Here is a 22,702-nt window from a genome sequence, read left to right on the forward strand (position 1 = left end):
TAGTTCATAGGGTGTTATTAGAAATGGGAATACATGGATATGTATGTCACATTCTGCTGTGTGCCTTTCCAAGCAGCAGAATGTCTATTCTAGACCATGCATCAATTATTAACAAAAACCAGGCAAACAAAAAAGAATGATCAACATGTTAGTAACGTTTCATCACTGCAAAAGATCAGATATTAATTTTACCAGCCAAGACCATTTTAATGAAATGTATAGTTTTTTTTTTATTTTAATGAAAATGCACAGATATTCTATGGTTTAGTTTTATAAAAAATACAAATGTTCTTCTTCCACAGAGACTTACATAACAGCAATATTTTACAGGCCCATCTTTAAAAGACTGCATACAACATCTTATAATCAGCTAACTTTACATGGTAGCAAATGCCTTTGAGGTTTAAATACTTTTAAATAGGCTTTAAATAGACAAAAATGCAAAACAGATCTGCAACGAAAACACATCTATACTACAGGAAATCACTGCAGATAAAATGTGAACATGCAAAAGCCATCAAGAGTCTTTGGCTGACAGACCCCACACAGCAAATAAGGCATACCAGTCCGAGCAGCAGCAATGAAGAAGTGTGTTTTCCAGAAAGGTATCAAGTCATTGGTGTCCATGCTCAATTCAGCCAAGAATCCAGAGCCACAAATTAGAAAAGTTCAAGTAACGACGATACCATAGACCAGTTTGACAAAAGAAAATATGGTTATTTGGGGAAACATGGAGATCCTTGTATCACGCACGGTGGTGTTTTGGCTATAAAGCAATGTCTATGAGTCATCGTCAGTTTTTATGACATGAAAGAGGGTGACATTAAATATAACCTGGTGTCCGTTATTCCAGGCGTACAGTGCTCTCTCTCTGGGGTTGTAGTCAAGCATGGAGATATGAAAGTACTGGTTGTGGAAGGGAATGTCTATGTACTCGTACGATGAAGTCTTGGTAGAGTAAGCGTAGTAAACCTTCGCTCCTGACAGGTGGGAGTTGGTGATATACAGTGTCCCACAGATCATGAATGACTCACCCGCGTTCCTTTTGGAGTACTCCGTGTTCCAAGTCTTCAGGACATGCAGGGTGTCAGGGTCGATCTGAGAGACCACGACATTTCCCGCGTTCTGATTGGTCGCGTACACGACCCACATTCCCAGTTCGTCCGCCATGACATCAATGTCGGAGTACCCGCCCCACGTGTATGGGTACATGTTGTGGAAGCCGGCGAACTCCAGAGCTCGCTGGGCCAGCACGCTGCCCGTCTCGAAGCTGTACTTGACAATAATGTTGCTCTGGTACTTGTTGTAGTAAAGCGATCCGTTGTACACAATGTGATTGGTTCCCTCCCATTTAAATGGAAGACTGTAGGTTCGAGAAACGACGCCCGCTACAAAGTCGTCCATTGTCTTAAACTCGCGCACGATCTTGCTGTTGGTGAAACTGTCCATGTACCAAATCTGCAGCAGAGAGGATAAAAAGAACAAAGCTCCTATGTGATACTTGCCAAAACTAATCTTACAGTCACCAAAAATTATCAAACAGGACAATGACTCTTTACAAAAAGCCATCAAATGATAACGGCCCTATCTTCAGCTATTGTGATATTCTGCCTCCTCTGTAAACACAACGTAGACATTGTGCACAGTGCACAGCCGCTGCTTTTTAATAACTCACCCTGTTGTTTCTGGTCGATGCTAGAGGATCAGTCATCCATGCCCCAAACCGGGTTCCAGATGTCTTCATTGTAACAGGTCCAGTGATTTTCATTAATTTCCCACATGCTGTTGATAAAGAAATGCAGCGATAAGATGTGCTGTGGTGGTTTTTGTCTCTAACTAGATTTCTCAAGCCAATTTCATGCATGTGCCACCAGAGAGTCTGTCCTCTGTGCATACTAACATAGGTCTGGAAGCAAGCAGCTTTATTTAACTTGAAGCAAAATGGTGCCACTGCTGCTTGTGGCAGAACTCAGCTTTCCTATATGTAAATCCCATAAGCCTTGACTCAGGCCTCGTCCACTCTGCTGTGGATATTTTTTTCACAAATGTTTTCACCTGTTTTCAAAACAAAGATATAAAAATGTCTCAAAATGACAACTAACACTCAAACAAGCATGCTGGGCCAGTGGGTGAGGATAAAGTCTACATAAACAATCGAACAAATACCAGAGAAGAACATTGTGAGGATTCTCAATGATCTTATATTCTCTTGTCAACCGGTATGTATCCACCATTGTTGTTGTTTCTGGCGCATGCTTACAACGCAAACAGCCGGCATGTGCAAAGTAAATGGTGTCGTCATCACTCTGTTTAACATGTACACACGGATAATTAGAAAAGCTGTTTTTGAAAATCTGCAATTTGGAAATCTCTGTTTAAGTGAATTTCATTTGCTTGTGGAGGAGGAGCCCATATGCAGAGCAAAAAGTTTTCTTTTCCAAAATATCTGCATTTCGTATGGACAGGGTCTTAAAAATGGAACGAGCTCCATGTGTGTACTGACCAAAGTCTCGATTAATGAGAAGACATTTTGGTGAACTGCCACAGATTTGGTTCCAGCTGATGAAATGTTCATTAGTCTTTAATTACAGTCAAATAAAAATGTGGTCCAGCAGCAGTGTTTATAAATCTGTGTAAAACAGTCGCCTGAATTATACAAAATACACCAGACTTTCCATCTTTAGTGTTCATAAAGTTTAGAAATCTTTTTCTAGGGGTTTTTCTTCACCGTGTCTTCGCTGTGTGATTATTTATCCCCTTTTTCTGTGGGAAACTCACATGATGAATAACCTAAGGACAGCTGGTGTGATTAAAAAATGTTTAAAGCAACAAACAGCCTCCTTTTAGGTGATGAGGTAAAGCCTGTTACTTTCAGCAGCTTTCTTTTCCTTAAGATTCAGGCACGTTGTCCTGTTTGAACAGCGAAAGGTTGTCAATGCACCAAATGCAGTCCACGAGAACAGAGACTTTTCTTCACCTGCTCAAGGTGAAGTAAGGTGAAAAAATACTTCTATTAAACATTTATTTTGCAGTGCGATGTTAAGGCAATATAACAAAGAAAAGCATTAGGATTTGAAGGGGCACCTGGATGGTGCCTCTGAATTCACAAAGACGTTTTTGTACGCACATGCTTCAAAGGAAGGAACTGTCAAGATCTACAATACAATACTTTTTATTTGCATTTCCCCTATGGTTATTTTTCTCTGCGGCTGAAAAACAACAGTATATCATGGATAAAAAAATACTGTTACTATGACAACAATATGACTGTGACAATTCATGATATCACGTAAATATTGTGGCCTAGTGCAATAATAAGAGTGTGACATAATGCACCTTGATTAATAGAAATACTAGAATATATCAGTTAACTCAGATAACAGTAAAATCAATTGTCACTTATGTTAATAGCTGCCTGTGTTGTTCACTATACTCACTTAGTTTGCCCATGCAGCTGCGGAGCCTGTTGTCCAATCGCAGGACTCGCTGATAGAGCTCATCATAGTCATAGGCCCCTAGCTCCTCCTGGATGGCTGTCAGCACCGCCGACAGGTTCCTGATCTCCTCCTTGAACTGGGTGATGAGCGCAGCATCCATCTTGTACTGCTCCAGCACGGGGATCAAAGGCTTCAGCTCGTCCATCTTGTCCTTAAGCTCCTGCCAAGCGGCGATGACAGCGGCAGAGATGGAAAACAGAGAGAGGTGAACAAAAAGCAGAGAGTTGTGGTGGTACACTGTCATACAATGATACACTGTTAATGCAATATTCAGATTTGTTGGTGGTTAACCATGGCTTTGATTGCCCCTGCCATGCTAATGTGTCTCCCTGCTCAGTTCTTTTTGTCAGTTCATTGTCAATCATTTTGCCACACCAGTATGGGGCACAAATTGTAAAGTGGCACATGCTGAAAGTTAAAAGCAGTGTTAGGGTTAAACTGCAGCAAAACACCACAGGGCTATCAAGACACTTTGGCTTCACTTTTGGGGAGAAGTCATGCCATCCATCATATGCAGTCTATGATTTAATCCTTCATCATCGACTCAAGCAACTATAAAATGGTATTTATTGAATTTAACTTCAGAGTTGTTCTCTAACTTTATTAATGGAACGTTTGCCCATGGTGCATTTACGTATGTATTTTCTGTATTTTTCATTTCTCAACAATACTCAATAAGAAAATAAATAATAATATATATACCAAACATCATTCAGATTCTGGTGCTGAAATAAGTAGAAACTAAATAGAAAAGGTCCACTGAGCATTCGACTAAAGCAGGCTGTGATAAACCATTGCTGTACAATACCTGAAAGTTCCTGGCTATGATGGATTTCCTGTCATCCTCAATCTGTCTGAACTTGGTCCTCAGGCCCTTCATCTGGTTCTCCATCTTCATGACATATTGGAAATCCCTCTGAGTCCGCAGGTTCAGCACCTCAATGGACTGAGACATATTCTGCACCTAGAATGAAACAAGCCGTGATAAAAAAAAAAAAATGTGACGCACAAATTGGATGTTTAATAGTTAAGCCTGCATGTGAGTAGATGATGCCTTCCCTTTCTCTGCTTCCTTTCACTGCAGCTAATTGAAAGGCTCTTTGATGGCTTCTCCCTGGTGAACGTGTGTGTGTGTGTGTGTGTGTGTGTGTGTGTGTGTGTGTGTGTGTGTGTGTGTGTGTGTGTGTGTGTGTGTGTGTGTGTGTGTGTGTGTGTGTGTGTGTGTGTGTGTGTGTGTGTGTGTGTGTGTGTGTGTGTGTGTATTTGAATGTGCAGTAGGCTATTGTTGAAAAAGAACAAACATGACAAATCCTTGCAGTAGTGTACCTATGTTAAATGTTCGTGTTAAAACAACTAGCACTAGAGTGAATTTGACACTTGAAAAGAAGAATGAAGCTTTGTTTTTCTTTGTTCCCATATTTAAAAGGAGTGTGTGTGCTTATATGTGGAAGTGTTGCAAAATCCACTTTACCTTCTCCAGTAGCTGGCGGAGCTGTCTGCTCTTGGCATCTCTGGAGCACAGGTTCTGTTCTGGTGCCACCACTGTGCAGATACAGCGCCCGTCAGCATCTTGGGCAGAGCTGTACACCTGCCAGCCCTCCTTTGGGCCGATAGTCTGCAAGTACAATCAAACACACAATTAGGTTGGACCTATGAATGACTTTCTATGTCATTGATTTCATATTAATGTGATACTGGTGCTCTTTTGGAGGCTGTGAAACTCAAGTAATTTTAAGCATAGCAGCACAGACACGCTGGTTCAAGTTCTTCCTTTGAAGACTCCATCAGTGGTTTGCAGATACACACACTGCATTCAATTATCATAGTTTCAAGGTTAATGCTATAGTACAATAATAACTTTATTTTTTTGGTAAAATGTCCAGGTCTGATTTATAAAATTACTACTACAGAAACCTATGCATAGACAAAGGTGTGCCCCATGGTTCAGTATTGGGTCCACATTGTATTTTAGTAACAGTTCAGCTACCAATCATACAGTAAATGTATCTGTGATGCATATAATGATGTGGTTATTAAAACCATGTTAAATTGCCCATGTTTTTTATGTCTGATGATTATAAGATGAACACAGATAAACACAGAGTTTCTCACTGTGGCTAAACACACTAATTAGTCTTATCCTCAGATGAATATTTTAGCTACTGCTTTACCCTTATTACAAACATTTAGGCACCTGGATTTCTGGCAAGTTCTCTCTCAAAGCACATCGGGAATACACTTGACAAAAAGCTGCAGGGAAAACTTGCTGTAACAAACTGAAAGAAGACTTTTTTTGGAAAACATTACGAGGAGTCAAGCCAAGCTCAGCTCTGGATTGTGGGCATAATTCATAAAGAAGTGGCTGCCTCCATTCTAAAACACCTGGAGGCCGCCTGCCCCTCTACTTGAATTGTAACAGGCAGCCATTGCACGTCTCATTGAAAATAGCCCTCTCACTACCTCGAGAGGCCGAGGTTATTTTTGATCTCAGGATTGGCTCATACACCATGAACATCTATCTTGTCATCTTTAGACATAAAACACCTAAGGCTCCAGATACTACCTGACTTTTATTAAATATAAGTATGAAACACTGCATGGCCTTAAAAACTGGATCAGGTTACTACAATTAGCTGGACATGCAAATATGTGCAGTGTTAGAGCAGACACACACACACATATACAAATGGGAATACACATATATGGAAATACATATATGGACAGTCAAAGAAGGAGACACCACCATACAGACTTTTATATTTATATGCTATGCATCTTTATGCAGCCTGTACACACTACAGTGTGCTACAATGAATCCAAAGCTTTCCAGGCAGGACACTGCTAAACTGTTATTCAACCATCACTGGTCAGGGAAGCGGGATTAGTTAGTTACACTGAGGGCGGGTGGATTTTTGCATGGATCTCATATATACTGTCCTTTTTTAAATTATATATTTTAACATAAATTTACCAAATTTAATTTCATAATAGTCTTAAAAGGCAACAATCTTTCTGAAACATTTGTTTAAGTTTCATAATATTCACTACAGGTGCACAGCAAGAAGGTTCCTGGTTCAAATTCTGGCTAGGGTCTTTCTGTGTGGAGTTTACATGTTCTCCCCGTGTTTGCATTGGTTATGTCCGGGTACTCTGGCTTCCTCCACAGTCGAATGCAGATTAGGGTTTGGTTAATTGGAGATTCTAAATTGAACATAGGTGTGAATGGCTCTTTGTCTCTGTTTGTTGGTCCTGTGATACACCGACAACCTGTCAGGTGTACCCCTCCTCTCGCCAAACATCAGCTGGGATTGGCCCCAGCCCCCCGTGAGAACTGTGGTTCTCTTTAAATGATATTCAGGTTCTGTCCAGTCAGAATCAATGTTCTCCCTTACCACAGACTGTGCTTCAAACCAAGTCTTGTGAGTGTTTTAAAACTTTGAAAACTAAAGAAGTGAACTTTGAGTAACTTTATGTGACTTCAAGTGCTTTTGCTCAATTATTCATAGGACATGTGGCCACGCACTTTTCCCAGCAACAGAGAGATTTGACTGACACTTCAATCAAGCAAAAAGAGACAAACAAGCTCTGGGACGCTTTGTATTCATATAAATATTTATGTACCTTGCCACTGCAGCACTCTGCTGGTAAACCTTGTCATCCACTGTAGTAATCCGAGTGGCGTATCAGAAGGATAGTAGGTAAATGTAAAGGAGGGAAGAGTTAATGAACAGACAGCTGAGTTGAGGAGGTTGTGATGTGGATACAGTAAACAGAAGCTGATAAAAGAAGAAACAAGAGGAGAGGACAAAGAAAAAGAAAGCCGATGTGACTGAAAGGGAGACGGAGCTACGAGCGTCGGCATGCAGGCAGATATATCACTGCAGAGAAGTACAGAGACAGCATATATAACTACAAGCAGCATGTACTAGAGAAAAAGCATTAGCAGTAAAGTCCATCTCAGTTATATTAATATACTTTTTTATTTTTAAATGATATCTTTAATTATTCTGCACTTCTGTAAAGGCCTCTCTTTAAGTGCAATTTTAACGTCTTCTGAAAGTATTTTTATGCAATTCAATGCCATTGTAAAGCACTTCGAATTGCTTTGTGTCTGAATATTGCTTTATGAATAAAATGTCCTCGCCTTATTAATGCACAAAAGCACAGACATAAAAAAACACAACCAGTTCTATACAAGCACTGGCAGCCATGATCTGATCTGATTAATGTAAAGACTGGTTCATACCTTTTCCTGTTTTAGCCTTGTACGTAAACTGCTGTAGTGTTTAACTGATCTCGTACAGAGTATTTTGTTTGTAAATCTGTGTTTGTTGATGAGGTGAGGACTTAGTTTTCAATTCATTCTATCTATGTTAGATAGAAGAACGATCGGGCTCCAAGGCTACAATGGTTTCACAGAGCTGCGCGCCAACGTCTGGTCATTAATCATCCCCACAAAACAGCATCTAGCAGCTCAAAGCTCTCCCCAGCCACCCAGCAGGGTTCTGCTCTCTGCACACGCATCACCACACACACACACACACACACACACACACACACACACACACACACACACACACACACACACACACACACACACACACACACACACACGCTTGAGTGGTTACATACAGTACACACAAACACAAACCAGTTGCCAAGATGCTCATTCTTGATCTCCCAGTCTCTCTTTGCCAAGGTTTGACTCATGGCTTTTTGAGGGCTAATATACAGCACTCATCAATATTTCGTTGGAGTGAAGTTGCCAACAAGCAATTTTTTGGAGCCACTGCTCAATATGTTTACAGTCAAAACCAGAAAGAGCAGCAAAACGTTTCATCACAGACGGGACCCTGTGGTGCTGAGGCTGCGTTTTCTTCATGCTTCACATGAATGAAACAAAATAACTGCCCAATCAGCACTGAGATGCGTTACCACAGCTGATAGTGGATAGTAGTAGAAGTATCCCTTTGCTTTACAGTCACTCCATTCAAAAATGTGCTACAACCACAATCAAACGCCATGTTGTCGCGATTTAATATTATATATATATATTTTTTTATTGTGGTGGTTGATAATCGGCAGAAGAAGGCAGTAGTGAAAGATGTTGTCCATCCTAAGCGACAGCAACATCAAGAAGAAGGGACATGAGAAGCTTGAAAAATAAGTATGAGTACTTGGGGCTATAACCCCCAAACTGAGCAGGTTCCAGAAACAACATCTGAGATCTCTGTCCATTAGAGCTCAGTCCTAAGAACAGCTACTGCACAGAACCCTCAGGCTCTGAGGTCTCTATAGAAGAGCCGAGCTTGAGGGAGGAAACACAAGACCAGCCACATGTGGCCAGTGGGGAACGTATATAATATATCTGTATAAATTTGCACCCCCAGCTCTTACTTCACTTGCTTTTTAGGAAGAAGTACTCAGATGGCTGCACAACAAAGCAAAGACTTGCCAGATAAAGTTTAGGGCAGTTTAAAAAGTGAGCCCTGCAATATCAAAACTCACCTCCTGGGGAGTTTTACAAAGTTTCTTCTACAACAAAGTAAACAAAAAGGCCTTTCGCCCTCCTGTAACAAACTGAGACGGATACATAGGCTCTATCTTATATTGTAAATGAAACATGTACTACTCTGTCCTCTTTCTATCTCCAATAGGGTTTCTCAAATGTTTCATCCCCCGCCCGACCCCAAAACAAATGATGTCAGAGGCGTGTGACCCCCATTATCTCTGGAGGTGGTTGACACACACAAAGGATATTGACTTGAGGTAGTTTATAAAAAAACATCCATATTGCAGTGTTTCTTGTCTCTCTGCTACTGACACACACCCTCTGCCCCCTCATTCATTTCCAATCTGTCCGTGGATTCAAGCAGAAGTTAAAGCGGGTCACAACAATCCAGAGCAGCATCCTGCCACCTTCCAATACTAAGAAAATAGATCTGAGTGTCTGAGCAGAGAGCAGAGTGAGACAGATGAGCACACACACACCCACTGAGGCAGGAGAGAAGCCCTTCACTGCAGATCGTCACACATGCTGATTGCCCTTTTAAGTTCAGTGTTGCAGAAGAAGCAACAGCTGCGTGTCGAGGAACACATAAAAGACTTAGATTCATGAGGTCATTATAAAGAGCAGATTAGAGAGTAGTTTAGAGAAATTTTAAATCACCGGGAAAAATTAATGCTTTTAGTTCTATCTAGACTAGGTGCACTTCAGCCTCTTGTGAGATAATGGAGTAATAAATAAGCACTGACCAAAGTTGTGATGGTTGTTCATGTTCCAAATATCGAACACAGTTATCTACAATTGGCCATTAATGGAAAATACTATTATATAATCTCTTATATAATCGACTATGACATAACTCACAGACTTGGAACAGTCCAGAGGCCACCAATAATGTATGATCCTGACTTTGTTACATTTATTGCAGCACAAGGTCAGGGTGAGGAGCGGACCAGAATGGCCTTTAAAACTGGTAGGAGGCAGATTCAGAAACAGTTTCCAGGTAACAAAAGTGAGTTTATTATGCAAAAGTGGTTTTATGTGACATGTGCAAAATAAAAATATGAACAAACAAAATAACAAACAAACAAAAAAACTTGACTCACACTAAATTAAATATGATTAACATTGTGCAGACATGATGACCCTCAGGAGCCTGATGGGAGGAGTTTGGTGGTCAGGTAGATTCACCTCACCTGGTCTGGCTGCGGTTATGAGCTGGTGGCATTCAGCCAGTCTCCCTCTCCCCCATGGCTTCCACAGCATTTGGTTTCTATTGTGATTGGATTTCATTTAAACGTCCTTTTCATTTCTTGAAATAAACTTATTTTAGTTTAAAATCATGTGTGGCCTTCCCTACTTTGTCCAGCCTTGAGCCAGGTTGTGAAACATGCCTGAGTGACATTTACAGTAATGTACATTATGACTGGGCCAATGAGAAACAACCAGATGACAGGAAGTCATTGAGGTGGTATTAACACAATCTGACCTGAAATGCTAATTTTTCTTATCTTGTCTCCAGGCAAAGGTTTGTTTGGTGTCGTCCATCTGCAAAACTAGTTCTTCAAAAGCCTCACTTCCACACTGTTTAGTTTTCAGGAGATAATAGATTTTAAGGCATTCAAAAGTGGGATATAGAAATGTGTCTGGTTACAGTAAGGATATGGTTCGTAATGGTAATCATGTATAGGTTGGCTATAGTGGTCTATTCTCTATAGCCTTGATACTAATGTTTTTTTCTTTAAAAATTCCCTACAAATAAGATTTAAGACTCGGGTTACATCTGTATATACATAAAGAGACGTTAATATGTTTTGTACTATTCTCTAGAGCCCTCAATGTGTTTTATAAATCATAAGAATATACTTTCAGTGGAAATTACAGAACTACTTATGTAGTTTGTATATCTCCAAGACTGTATTACGATTGAATGTGTAGGTCGTAGATTGGATTGATATGGTACAAGATGTTGAGTTTCCCATTTCTTCTGTGGCCCTTAAAATAATGGGTCAATATTGGTATAATACACTTAATACTGAGCTAATAAATGATGGCAGGGAGAATTAGCTGGTGTCCTCGGTTCAAAACCACGTCCTTCGCCCTCGTCAAGGACGGTTGAAGAGGATGGAGGGGTTGTTGGTTGGGGGTGTATTAGAAGGCATACAATTGGTTCCCGTTAAAAGGTTTGGTCTTTTCTTTCATTTTTGTTTCCAGTTTTAGATAATTCAGTGAGATTCATTCTGAGGATGTTCTGGGTAGTTTTTTACTAAACTTGAATAACATGTCTGTAAAATCCCAGCACTTATGACTCGATAGAGGATTTTTCTTCTCTCAAACTAGTTGGTGTCTGGCATAGGAAATGATTCTATTAAGTGCTAATGGGATCTGTTTTATGCACTGCCAGGATTCACCATTCTCCTTCCTGCTGTGTGTCGCCTTGGTCTTTTGATCTAATTTATTTTGCCAGCCTCATAATGTCTGATTCCATTAGCTACACTGCAGCAGTATGAGTCTGGCAGTATAAGCAACTCCCTGGAGGGAAACAACAGGTGAGAAGCTGGAGTTTAGAAAATAAATAAATAAAAATAAAAAATAGTTAGAAATCAATATTTTATATATAAGGCCTAGATGAGTAGCACGAAAGACAGTCAACACCCTCAACAGCATCATCTGGAGCTGCAGCGAGAAAGGCCACGAATGAGCAGCTACCACGTGTTCCTGTTCTTGTCCAGAACATTTTTACCGTCCACGCAGACAGTCAGACTTATAGTTTCAGCTGCACTTGTTGCATCGCTGCAGTTCTTTCTCTCACAGGATAACTTATCTTTCTCTCTTTACTCTGTGTACCTGTCACTCGGAATCTGTTGGACGTGAGAGTGACCTTTGGAACGCGCATGTGCACCCTGTTACCACCATAGATTGAAATCATCTATTGGAAATGCTGAGCTTTATTGCAGCACTGCATGGAAGTAACTCTCAAAAGTCACACCTCGTTTCACTACCTGTCCATTAGATAATACTGCATCAGAACTGGCAATTAAGTCTATTTCACCATGCTGTAGCCAGTGTTTAGAATCTGCTCTGTGCTCTGTTTGTTTACATTGAACATTTTCAGAAACGCTTAAATGTGTTAAGAATTAGTCCTGTATCTGTGTCAATCTGCTCTTTATCCTGGATCTGCAGGTCAAAATTGAATTTTGCGATGTTATGTGAAAAAAAGCCTTTTAGAAAGCAAATCCAGGTGCCAATGAAGCTAAATCTGATATCACAATAATACCTCCGCACTGCCTGCCACTGACAAAGACCTAAACAGATGCTATCTATCCAGTAATCTATCAACCTGTCCAAACAAAAAGCCACCAGGGTATTGGAGGCAAGTGAAGTGGAATGCGCATGTCAGTACTGTAACTGATGATCATACGGCTTAAATGAGTTAACATTTTAGCTGTAATGGCAGAGGAAGATGAACTCGCATGTGCAGCCAGCTCTGCAACCAGACTGATGCAGACGTCTAGGACAACAATGACAAATGGTAACACCCCATAACTCAGCAGCAGCAATCCGGGCAGCACTAATCCTGACACCGAGAAGGTCCCAGACAAAGATTCTGAGGCTAGAGAGAGGGGAGGTAGAAAAAGAGAGGGCCATCTTTTCTCTCAGATGTGACTGTGATGAAAGACTTGCAGGGAGATTAATTTCCAAGAGGCGTGCTACCTTCCTGCCTTTTTTGACCCCGGCGAAGAAAAGATTGAATAGATAATTGCACAGGAGCTCGGCACGTCCTGCCCCAGACTGTCTCTGAATGAGCTCCGGCATTATCTTGTTCACACCCTTGTGCTTCTTCTCTGGGGTGTGTGCTCCGATGGGCCTCGACTACACAACCCGTCAGTCACAGGCATCATGGAGGATGATAATGAAACAGTCATCGAACATTATCGGTGGAGTAAAGCCAGTGGACAGCTCTGCAGGCCACATAGTGGATGGACATGCATACACAGGCAGAATACTAAGCAGCTGTGACAGTGTTTATACTGAAGATAAATCCAGGTTCAGCCATGTCTAAAGCTTCACTGATTATATTTACCACTAATGCTCGTTGTCAACAATCTATGTTTCAAGCAAATTGCAGAAACATTTGTGACATTTCATGACATCCCTCTGTCAACCCTGATAACGTGGATCCACACAACATTCAAAACAATGTCCAGCTAGACAAACTAGTGCCTAGTGTCTGTTCTGCACCTGCCTGTTTGGAATGGGCTGTTTGCTTGGCCTGTGGTGATACTGGTTGCAGCTTTCTATCCGAAGCCACGGCTCAGTTGTCTTTGTTGTTGTCGCGAAATGCACTGTTGTGTTCATCGCTATTACATGTCAGCTTGTGTCAACATTTTCAAAGGCTTGTTTGGCAAGCAACCCAATTTTCAGTACCAAATAAAAGCTCTGTAATTCAGCTCGATATAAAGCAACCACAAAATGTATGTTGTGCTTTTACGTTGAAGACAACTTGCTGAAGACAGACAGAGATATGTGGAATTATTAGATAGATTATATCATGTGTCCATCTTACAGGGTCTATCAAGCATGACGAAACCAATTTGTTCAACATGAACTAGCAGCAGCTCAGGTCAGGAGGAGGTGCCGAAGAAGGATGCAGTGTCAGGAGCGTGTCAATGGTTTGGCTCTGCACAGTCAGATGTTTCTCAAAGCAAAGTTATCTGTACACTTTGTTGGATGACGGCCGACACTGCAACAAATCTCTTCAACTACCGTAAAAGGAAGCATCTGAAGGTAGAAATTGAGTTTACTAAAATATTTGAAGAGAGATCACAATTCCGAACATGAATCATGATTGTATTAAAAAGGACTTTTGCGAGAATCGCCCACCACTGTATTTGTGTATATGGGGTAAATCGGTGTAACCAAAAATAAAACACAATATTACAACATATGAATGTATTTTATAAAAATGTAACCACCTTAATTTTAAGCTTTACTCCTTTGGCATACATTTAACCAGAGGAGGCCCTGTACTTTTAATCTATACTTATTATCGTAATTAGTTGAGCAGCCTACTGGGATGAGCACCCTTCTTTAATCGATGCTCACAAATCTGTGCATCAACGTGCACATGTCCTCTTTTCAGGGTATGTGATTTTAAATTAGAAGCATGATCATTAGTACTGCATAAGAAACTCAAATGTATAAAAAGGACACTGCTGCCACATTAACGTCACAGGATCCACAGACATGGACGAGGTCACGTGTTACAAACTGCTGCAGCAGGTGCAGTTCTCCTGATTATTTCTTGCTCTTTAGTAACCTTTGAATTTTGTCCTTTTAATTATGCTCAGCAGTGTTGTCAGCATGCTCTGATATTAAAGCTGCAGCAACGAGAACCCACTGCTGAGACTAAAGGAAGAAAAATTTGATTATGCATAACTTGTGTTGGCTCTGGTTCAGTTTTCACCTCTGCAACAATTGCAATTATAAGATCTACTTGGATAAAAGTTATACTATCTGAACGCAGCTCTAAAGTCTAAGATACGGTCACATTAAAATGCTCAGTGCATTCCAGGAGCTCCTTTGAAGTTACATTGAAATGTATTTGCTGTAACTTTATACTTTTTCTTCAGTTAATGACTTCTCTCAGATCACCTTCAAATACCAGCAAGATAAATGGGTATGGGCTGTAAATATACAGAACTTAGTTGGTAGTAGTTTGTGGACGATGGCTTTCCAGGAAAACTACAGCTCACAGTTTGCTAATCCCCTCCCCTGAACACGAGATGGTCCTATCATAGCTTAGCAAAAGTAAGCGACCACAGCAGGTCAAGTTTTAGATTTTGCCACATGAAGCACAGAGCTGAACTATGAACTGGTGGATGACTGCAGTATAGGTCATAAATCCTACCTTCTCCATGTTAGTGAGTGGTACATGGACCAATCAAAAAAATCAAAGTGCACGTCAAATAACTTTAACAATAACTTTTTTTTTTAATAAGATTTTTGGTCTGTTTGTTCAAGAGCTTGTTTTCCCTGAAAGTTTGGTTTTAATTAGTTATTTGATGCTATAAAAATGGGGTGAAATGTCATGATTGACAACTTAGACTTAAACTGCGCACGCTCTGTCTCCATGTGTGCAAGATGACGTTGTTCGTTACATAACGTTCAAGGTTTATTTAATTAAATTGAATGAATGGATAGCCGGAGGAAGTGAGCATCACTGCAGTACAGTACTGAGGGCTGTCAGCAGCACATGATTCAAGTAAGTACAGACGTCCACTTTAATGATCAGTATTATCACAGACAGTAAGGCAACTGCGCGTCTCTTCACTGATTCACCTGCACTGTTTGTGTTGACAACACAACAGCCAGTTATCTGCAGACAGCTGTTAGCTGCTGTTTGTTCCGCAGCAGGGACAAACGCCACACTGACGTTTTTCAGGCGCTGTCCAGTGTCAGGTCACCACCCTGAGTCACAACGTTCCTGTAAACCGCCGCGGGTACACACAGCCTGGATCTATAATGAGGCTTCTCAAGGAGCAGCTATCATCTACTTTAAAAATAATAATTTTATTTCTATAACAGTAAAATAACTTGCATTAAACATTTTGCACATCATGTAGCTCTAAATTACTCACTACAGACGTGCTGTATGCAGATGTGTTTACGGAGAAAAGGCAAAAAAGCAAACTTCCATCTTGGGATTTTATGAATAGATATTGACTAATTGAAGTAAGAATCACTAGTCATGAGCAAAACCATGTTCTTCCAGCTATGTTTCATGTGTTATTCATTTTGAGAATGTGCCAGGCTCCATTTTGTACCTCTCCCCTTTTTTGTTGTTTTTCTTGAAGTGACTTTTCCCTGTCAGACAGATGACATGAAATTCTGGCAGTGAATTCTTTGTGTGTTTGGTAAAAAAAAAAAGGATAAAATGTGGTTGTTTTGAAGGTTTAATAATTGTATTCTTTATTTTGCAGAAAGGAAATTGCCAGATTGAGTGGTGGAATGACATTTTTGCAATTTTGCATCCAAATAGTTTTATCTTTACAACCAGAATTTTTGCCTACCGACTTCAGAGGTCAATGCAGAATCAACAGGTTGTTTTGGGGCATTAACATCAGACCTTAAGGCAACCAGCAGAGACGTCCAAATGTCACCTTAAACAATCCTATAATAAAAAATATGTTAATATCTTATAATTTACTTCACATTAACACTAGCCTCACTTGTCTTTTCTTTCTTTAGGTCCTCTGACAGATATATTGTTTAAATACAAAAGGAACGTTGCTGATTCATTTGTTTGTTGTGCTTATTTTTCTGTGGCAGTTGGTGAAAACCCCTTAGATCTCTGTGGGTCACCTAGAAAGATTTACAAAATGATCTTGCTAATTCTGCTAGCCGAACTGGGTAAACTGTTGCCACCTATGAATGAAACACCAGTTTTGGTCTGTCTCCATCTATAATCATTCGGAGCCCGAGTATTGGGGAGTTGAGTCATAGCATCAAAGTCCTGCGGATACGCCCTCTGACCGATCACAAGTCAATCTCAGCTGTCAATCATGATGTCTCACCCCGTTTTTATGGCAAATATCTAATTAAAACCAAAGTTATTGGAAAAGACAACACTGGAACAAACTAGCTAAAATATAAGTTAACATGGAGTGGGTGGGACTAATGACCTATACTGCAACTAGCCACCAGGGGGTATTCCAGATGTTTTGCCTCCACTTTTTAGATTTGTCAGTGAAGCAGTAAAGTAAGTTTTCATTTTGTGATGTACCTTATCTTAAATCAAATGTTTAACTTCAAGGGAACTCATATCAAACTCTAATTAAACTCCACTCTACCTACTTCATCATCCGTCTCAGCCTGCCATTTAAAGCTACTTTATAAGCGATATTGCATTTTATCTCCGCTATAAGATCTTAACAAGCATATAGGTTGTAATGATCTCCCAGGTTGATTGAGTACAGTATCAATTTATTGAGACCACAATGTCTACCATCCCTCTCAGGACCAGCCTTTCAGCTCTCATCCACTGATATGTGTCTGCTGTGAACGCCTGGGCTGTAATTACAGTAATCATAAGGGAAACCGAGAGAGAGAGAGGGCCCTAACTATGCCCCTGGTAGTTTTAACATCATGTCTCTACTCCTGTAATTATGCTTATTAACTGAGCTGCATTCACCCAGAGGAGGAAAAAGAGCTGGAAAGTCATTTTAAAGTCATGATAATCATATGTAAAAAGGACAGCAATTTCAAGCATTTCATCATTATACATAGTAATAATAGTGCTTGTTTTAATGAATCTCTTTTTGGAGCAAAATGTGCAGAAATGGGCAAAATGGCTCAAAGTGAAAGCAGAAAATTGTGCCGAGGTGACTGGGGGTTATCTGTCACAGTCAGTACGTAGGCATCTTATTACTCGTGAACAGGATGAATTCCCTTCTCTGACAAAAGTAAGCTGGACTCAAAAATTGTGCCCACATACAACTGACACGTCCCAGACCACCAACTCCAAGAAAGTGACAGAAAACTCATCAAGCAGGCTCAAACAGTCAAGAAGGACGGCGCAAATATTCACCCTGCTGCTGCTGTCGCTGGTGGTGGTGGTGGTGGTGGTGGTGGTGGTCTGAGTGAACACATGTCACCGTCACTGGAATTCCTGTCTTTATTTCCACTCCATCAGCTCTGATCAAACATCTCACTGCTTCACACATGAAACACGCAGCATCTCGGCTGTAATGACTTTGCCGGCCGTCCCGTTGGCACGTTTGCTTTGTTTGGCTTGACACATAGTTAGAGGGTGTCATCTTTCATTAAGCCCCTGCTGATGTGAAGAATGAAACCTCCAGAATGTTTTTCTTTTTATTTAATCGCTAAATATTGTGTGTAGGTGTGTGCCCGCAGCATCTCTCATCTTTTAATACGGCATCTGTGCCAAGGCAGATTTCCCCACCAAGCCTAAGTGTGCCGTCCACATAAATGCTAATGCAGCGCTGAAACGGATGATAAACAGTAACTTCAAAGAATGCCTTTTGGTGTTCTCATATGATTAATGATCAACAGAATGCCATTTAAGCGAGAGCAAGTAACATCTCATCTGCAGGTCCTCTGCAGCTGTGCTCACATTTCTAACCATGTTATGATCAAAGTGATCAAAGTCCAATTATTTGACCTGAGACCTCTCTTTCTTTGAAAACTGTACCTCAGTGAATTGGTAGAGCTGCCGCATGCAGCACAAGTGGATTGGACTGCGGGTGTGAGTGCATGTGGGCGTGTGTATGCGTGCTTGCCACCTACTCACATTACAACACAGAGGCCAAGTGCCCACACAAGAGCTCCATCCCACTGGTGCTACAGCCGAATCCCCAAGATTAAACTATCCATAAACATTAACAATATATACAAACTTGTTGCCCTTGGTGAAGAGCGTGCATGTTATTTGTTGTTGAGCCAAAAAGACTCATACATATTACGAGGAATCAAGGTTTATGGTAGGTTTGCTATTTTTCATTTTATTTTATATCCTGCCTTTGAAGATTTATGATGGCATTTTATTACCAAAGTAAAAAGAATCAATGAATACAGGAAGTATTTATTTGGTGTCTTTATTTATAACGTAATTTATTGCTGTGTGCATGTTTTTATTAGAGGCACTTTGTGTTACATTGTGTTTGCATGAAAAGTGCTATACAAACAAAGTGATTGATTGACTGACTGATTGATGGACTATAAGAAAAGGCAAAAGGCACCTCTTTGCTGTTGGTGTTGGATTCTACAAATGTAAACTGGTTGTTTTAGCACAGCTGAAATAGTTTAAGTCACTCTTTAAAGCTACGGTTGGTAATCCTGGAGAAGCTAGCAAAAGCAAGGTACACTTTGAAAATATGCAACCGATTTATCCCACCCCCTCCCATTGGCCCTCTCGTAGAAGTTAAGCCTGAACCTGCTCTGTCTGACAACTGCCGACAGAAACACCAGCTTTTTTATTTCTTTCTTCAGACGACTTTATTTATTGATGGCTATTGGGATGTGAGCAGGATTTCAACAAATAAGATTACCAACCCTACCTTTAAGTCCAGACTTCAAATGAGCAAACTCATCACCCTGGAGATACTGTAGTCCTAGATGTGGAGATGCACTGATTTGACATAATAATATAACCTAACCCTAATGATATCCAACAGAAAGCAAATAAATGAATACAAGTTTTAACTTGTTAAATACCGACATTACCAGATCATATACGAGTTATAATAGATATGTAAAATAACTGTGATTCAACCTAAAATTGAGCCTTAGCTTAAAACTAGACAAAGACGTGCCTATAGAATTTTAAGTGGCAACGCTGTGACATCAGCCTCCTGAAGTCTATTAAGTCTCTCCTTCAATCGATATGTCCTCCAGGTGTAGAATATAATGTGTCATCATAAAACACAAATTCCAGTCATCATTGAGGTTATGATGAGTGTAACAGAGTGCCGTCAGCAAACCACTGTGTAATTACTAGGCTGGCACCGACCATAAGGGAAAACTACACTATGCAAATATGTAATTTTTTTCAGAAAGGCTCACTAGGGATCAGTTGAGGTATCTGCCAAACGCGAATCATGCCACCCTGTCGATGGAGGGAAATCCTTACCATTAGCCCTCAGTTTAACCACTTTATTCAGATTGATGATAGATTGTGTCAATGGTGCTAAACTGAGTGGGAGGGGGGAGGCAGCCATAAAGCATAAACTTAAATGCCAAGAGGCAGCGGCTGCTTCCCTTTACCGGAATGAGCAAAGCCTTGTGTACAAGGCCTGACAGCCAGTGAGTGACAGCTTAATAATTTCCAGCTTAGTGTAATACCATGAAAGGTTTGCCTTTCCAGATAATTTTTAAACACTGAAGCAGAAAAAGACCTTTGGGGGCCGAGCTACCACTTTGCATGCAGCCCTCATCCGAGCAATATCTCAAATTCCTCAATGGCCGCGTCCGCATTCATTGACATAATTGCAAACAGATGAAAGACAGAAAGTGAACAGAGCAATAGTCATCAGAGGTATAACACTGCGGGATCACATTTATAAAACATAACTGAAAAGACACAGACAGGAGATCCAGAGCTCTATAATGATGAAAACATGTCAACTATAGGGTTGATTGTGTTCACTGATGAATTGATTGATCCATTTCTATACCAATCAGACAAATAAGAAAATCATCTGAAATAATTTATCCATCCATTATCTATACAGATCCCAGGTGGCAGGATACACTCTGGACAGGTTACCAGTCCATCCCAGGGCAACATACAGAGACAACCATTCACACTCACATTCACACCTAAAATCATTTTACAGTCTGCAAGTCTCTGGACTGTGGGATTAAGCTGGGGTACTCGCAGAAAACCCACACAAACACAGGGAGAACATGCAAACTACACACAGAAGCATGAAGCTTCTTGCTGTGAGGCAACCGTGCGAATTACTGCACCACCGTGCTACGCATCTGACATAATGTGAAACAGACAAAGCAGCAAATCCTCCCGTTTAAGGAGCTGTTAACAGGAGAGACTTCATACTTCTATTTGCCATTAGTTCACCTTCTGCACATGAACAAATTGATCAATTATCTGATTGTTTTGCGGCTATGACTGGATCAATGACCTCACCCCTAGGAATGAAGCACTGTGTGCTGTTGAGCAGGGCTGGACAACATGGTCATATAATGACAAATAATAGCTTTAAATTTAAAGACTGATTTTTTTTTTTGCTCCTGTGTGAAGGTTGTGGGTTTAAACTATCCTTTATGACAAGGAGCAAAACATTTTACAAATCTGAGGTAGGTCAGTTTTGATTCATCCCTCCTCACTGTGCAAAATGCATAACCAACGTATCACTAGGCTAGAAACTGTATATTGAACCTTTGTTACATTACTATTGGTTAAACTTATAATGTTATTGTTTTATCTGCACTTTCATGTAAGTGCATGCGATTTTGTCCGGTTTATATTCTTTACTCACGTGTCACTACTGTCTGTGTCGATGTCCGTGTTATTTTTCATATTGAGATGAGCTTATTTTCATGCTGTACATAAAGGGATTCCACCAACTTGGTTGAGTGGTCACTAATAAATTATTTTTAGGGTTAGGGTTAGGCTTCTTATTGTCCAGCACCACCGATGAGCAAACTCTCCCCTTTATGATCATAATACACACAGACTCACTTCTGAACCTGCATGTAAAAGGATGGACAGCTTTTATATCCTCCTCTATAAGCTGCTGCAAAGCCACAGACTCGTGTGCATTGAAGTTTCAGCACTAGAGAGCGGACAGCTCCACCGCCAGAGACCCACTGATTTATCCATGAATTATGAGACCGTGAGCCCAGTTGTCAGCTTCACTCGCCGCTGGTCCATCCTCCGCTCAGTGCAAAGCTACAAGTCAATGCACATTCAAGTCCATGTCCCCTCAAATCTGCTTGAAGTTTAAGCACAAAGGCAAAACCTGCAGATGTAAAATGCAGAAATAGGGGGGGGGTGAAGAGGTTATATCACCGCTCACGCTCAACATATTTTCATCCATCACAAATGGAAGCCTCTTTGAGACAGAAATGCCTTCGTGGCTGTATGTAATTGCATTCAATATAACCAGTTTACTTGGGAAAGAAAATAGATGAATAAAAAAAAAGGGGATTTGTCACAACAATACAGCATAACCCTGCATTTGCTGCATTATAATTAAGGCAGAAAACATCTATGGATGCTGGATCCATGTTATTATAATTGTTGGACTGATGCAGGACCAAACAGTTGCGAAACTGCATTGAAAATGTGGATGAAAATGATGTTTTAGCTTAGAGGAAAAGCATACTCTTAAATCTAGTTACTAGAACTGCATTATAAAAAGTCAGACGTTTTCAGGATTGCTGCTTTTTGAAGGGATACTGGTTATTATTCCAAGTTTAAATTAATAGTTGAGTGTAAGAGGTAGATGAATTAAGCCTACCCCGATTTGTAGTGTTTCCTGTGGGCGTGTAAATTCCCTTGAATCTATTTTAATTCACTTCCCTTATCTCTGCGGGTAAATTAGACAACATTAAATTGAGGGGCTTTTGAGTGAAGTTCGGCACTAAAGCCTATTTGCATGAAGAACTATACGTCCTCAGCTGAAGCCCGGGCTGAAAGCAAACAAGAGGCAATAAAACAGAAAACCAAACTCACCATGGAGGGATATAATCCGAAGACTGTGAGGGAGAGGACGGGGTACAGGACGCTCAACAGGAGTCGCATGCTGACGGGCTCCGGCCACTTCTCTCCGAAGCGCAGTCCTTCAAAAATAACATACACACACAGCTCCTTATTCTCCTTTATAGTTCAACCTCAGCGCGTCGAACCGCAGAGGGAGTCCTCAGGCGGCGGGCACAGCGACCACACGTTCTCCGGCATCACACCCAGCGCTGCCCGGTGCTCCGACTGACTGACTGACGGACTGACTGAGGGCAGAGCCGGGGAGGAAAAGTTTGGAGAGAGGTGGAGAAAAAATATTCAAATCATCCAGATCCAGCACACTGCAGGGGAGGGTCACATGACTGATCTATCTATCTATCCATCTATCTGTCTGTCTGTCTATCAATCTATCCGTCTTTCAGTCTATCTGTCCGTCTATCAGTCTATCTATCTATCCATCTATCCATCCATCCA

At 40.7% G+C, this 22,702-nt stretch overlaps 1 protein-coding gene across 1 annotated transcript; it reads right to left on the reverse strand.

Moving 5' to 3' along the window:
- Positions 1-204: 204 nt before the first annotated feature.
- olfm3a (olfactomedin 3a) lies at positions 205-22,490 on the reverse strand. The gene is made up of 6 exons (XM_035142604.2): positions 22,223-22,490; positions 4,969-5,112; positions 4,306-4,461; positions 3,438-3,657; positions 1,676-1,782; positions 205-1,458 (listed from the first exon to the last, which is right to left on the reverse strand). The coding sequence occupies exons 1-6, from the start codon at positions 22,289-22,291 to the stop codon at positions 781-783; spliced, it is 1,374 nt and encodes a 457-aa protein (XP_034998495.1). The 5' UTR covers positions 22,292-22,490; the 3' UTR covers positions 205-780.
- Between the last annotated feature and the right edge of the window lie 212 nt (positions 22,491-22,702).

Source organism: Hippoglossus stenolepis, chromosome 19 (assembly GCF_022539355.2).
Source record: "Hippoglossus stenolepis isolate QCI-W04-F060 chromosome 19, HSTE1.2, whole genome shotgun sequence".
Classification (NCBI taxonomy): Eukaryota; Metazoa; Chordata; class Actinopteri; order Pleuronectiformes; family Pleuronectidae; genus Hippoglossus; species Hippoglossus stenolepis.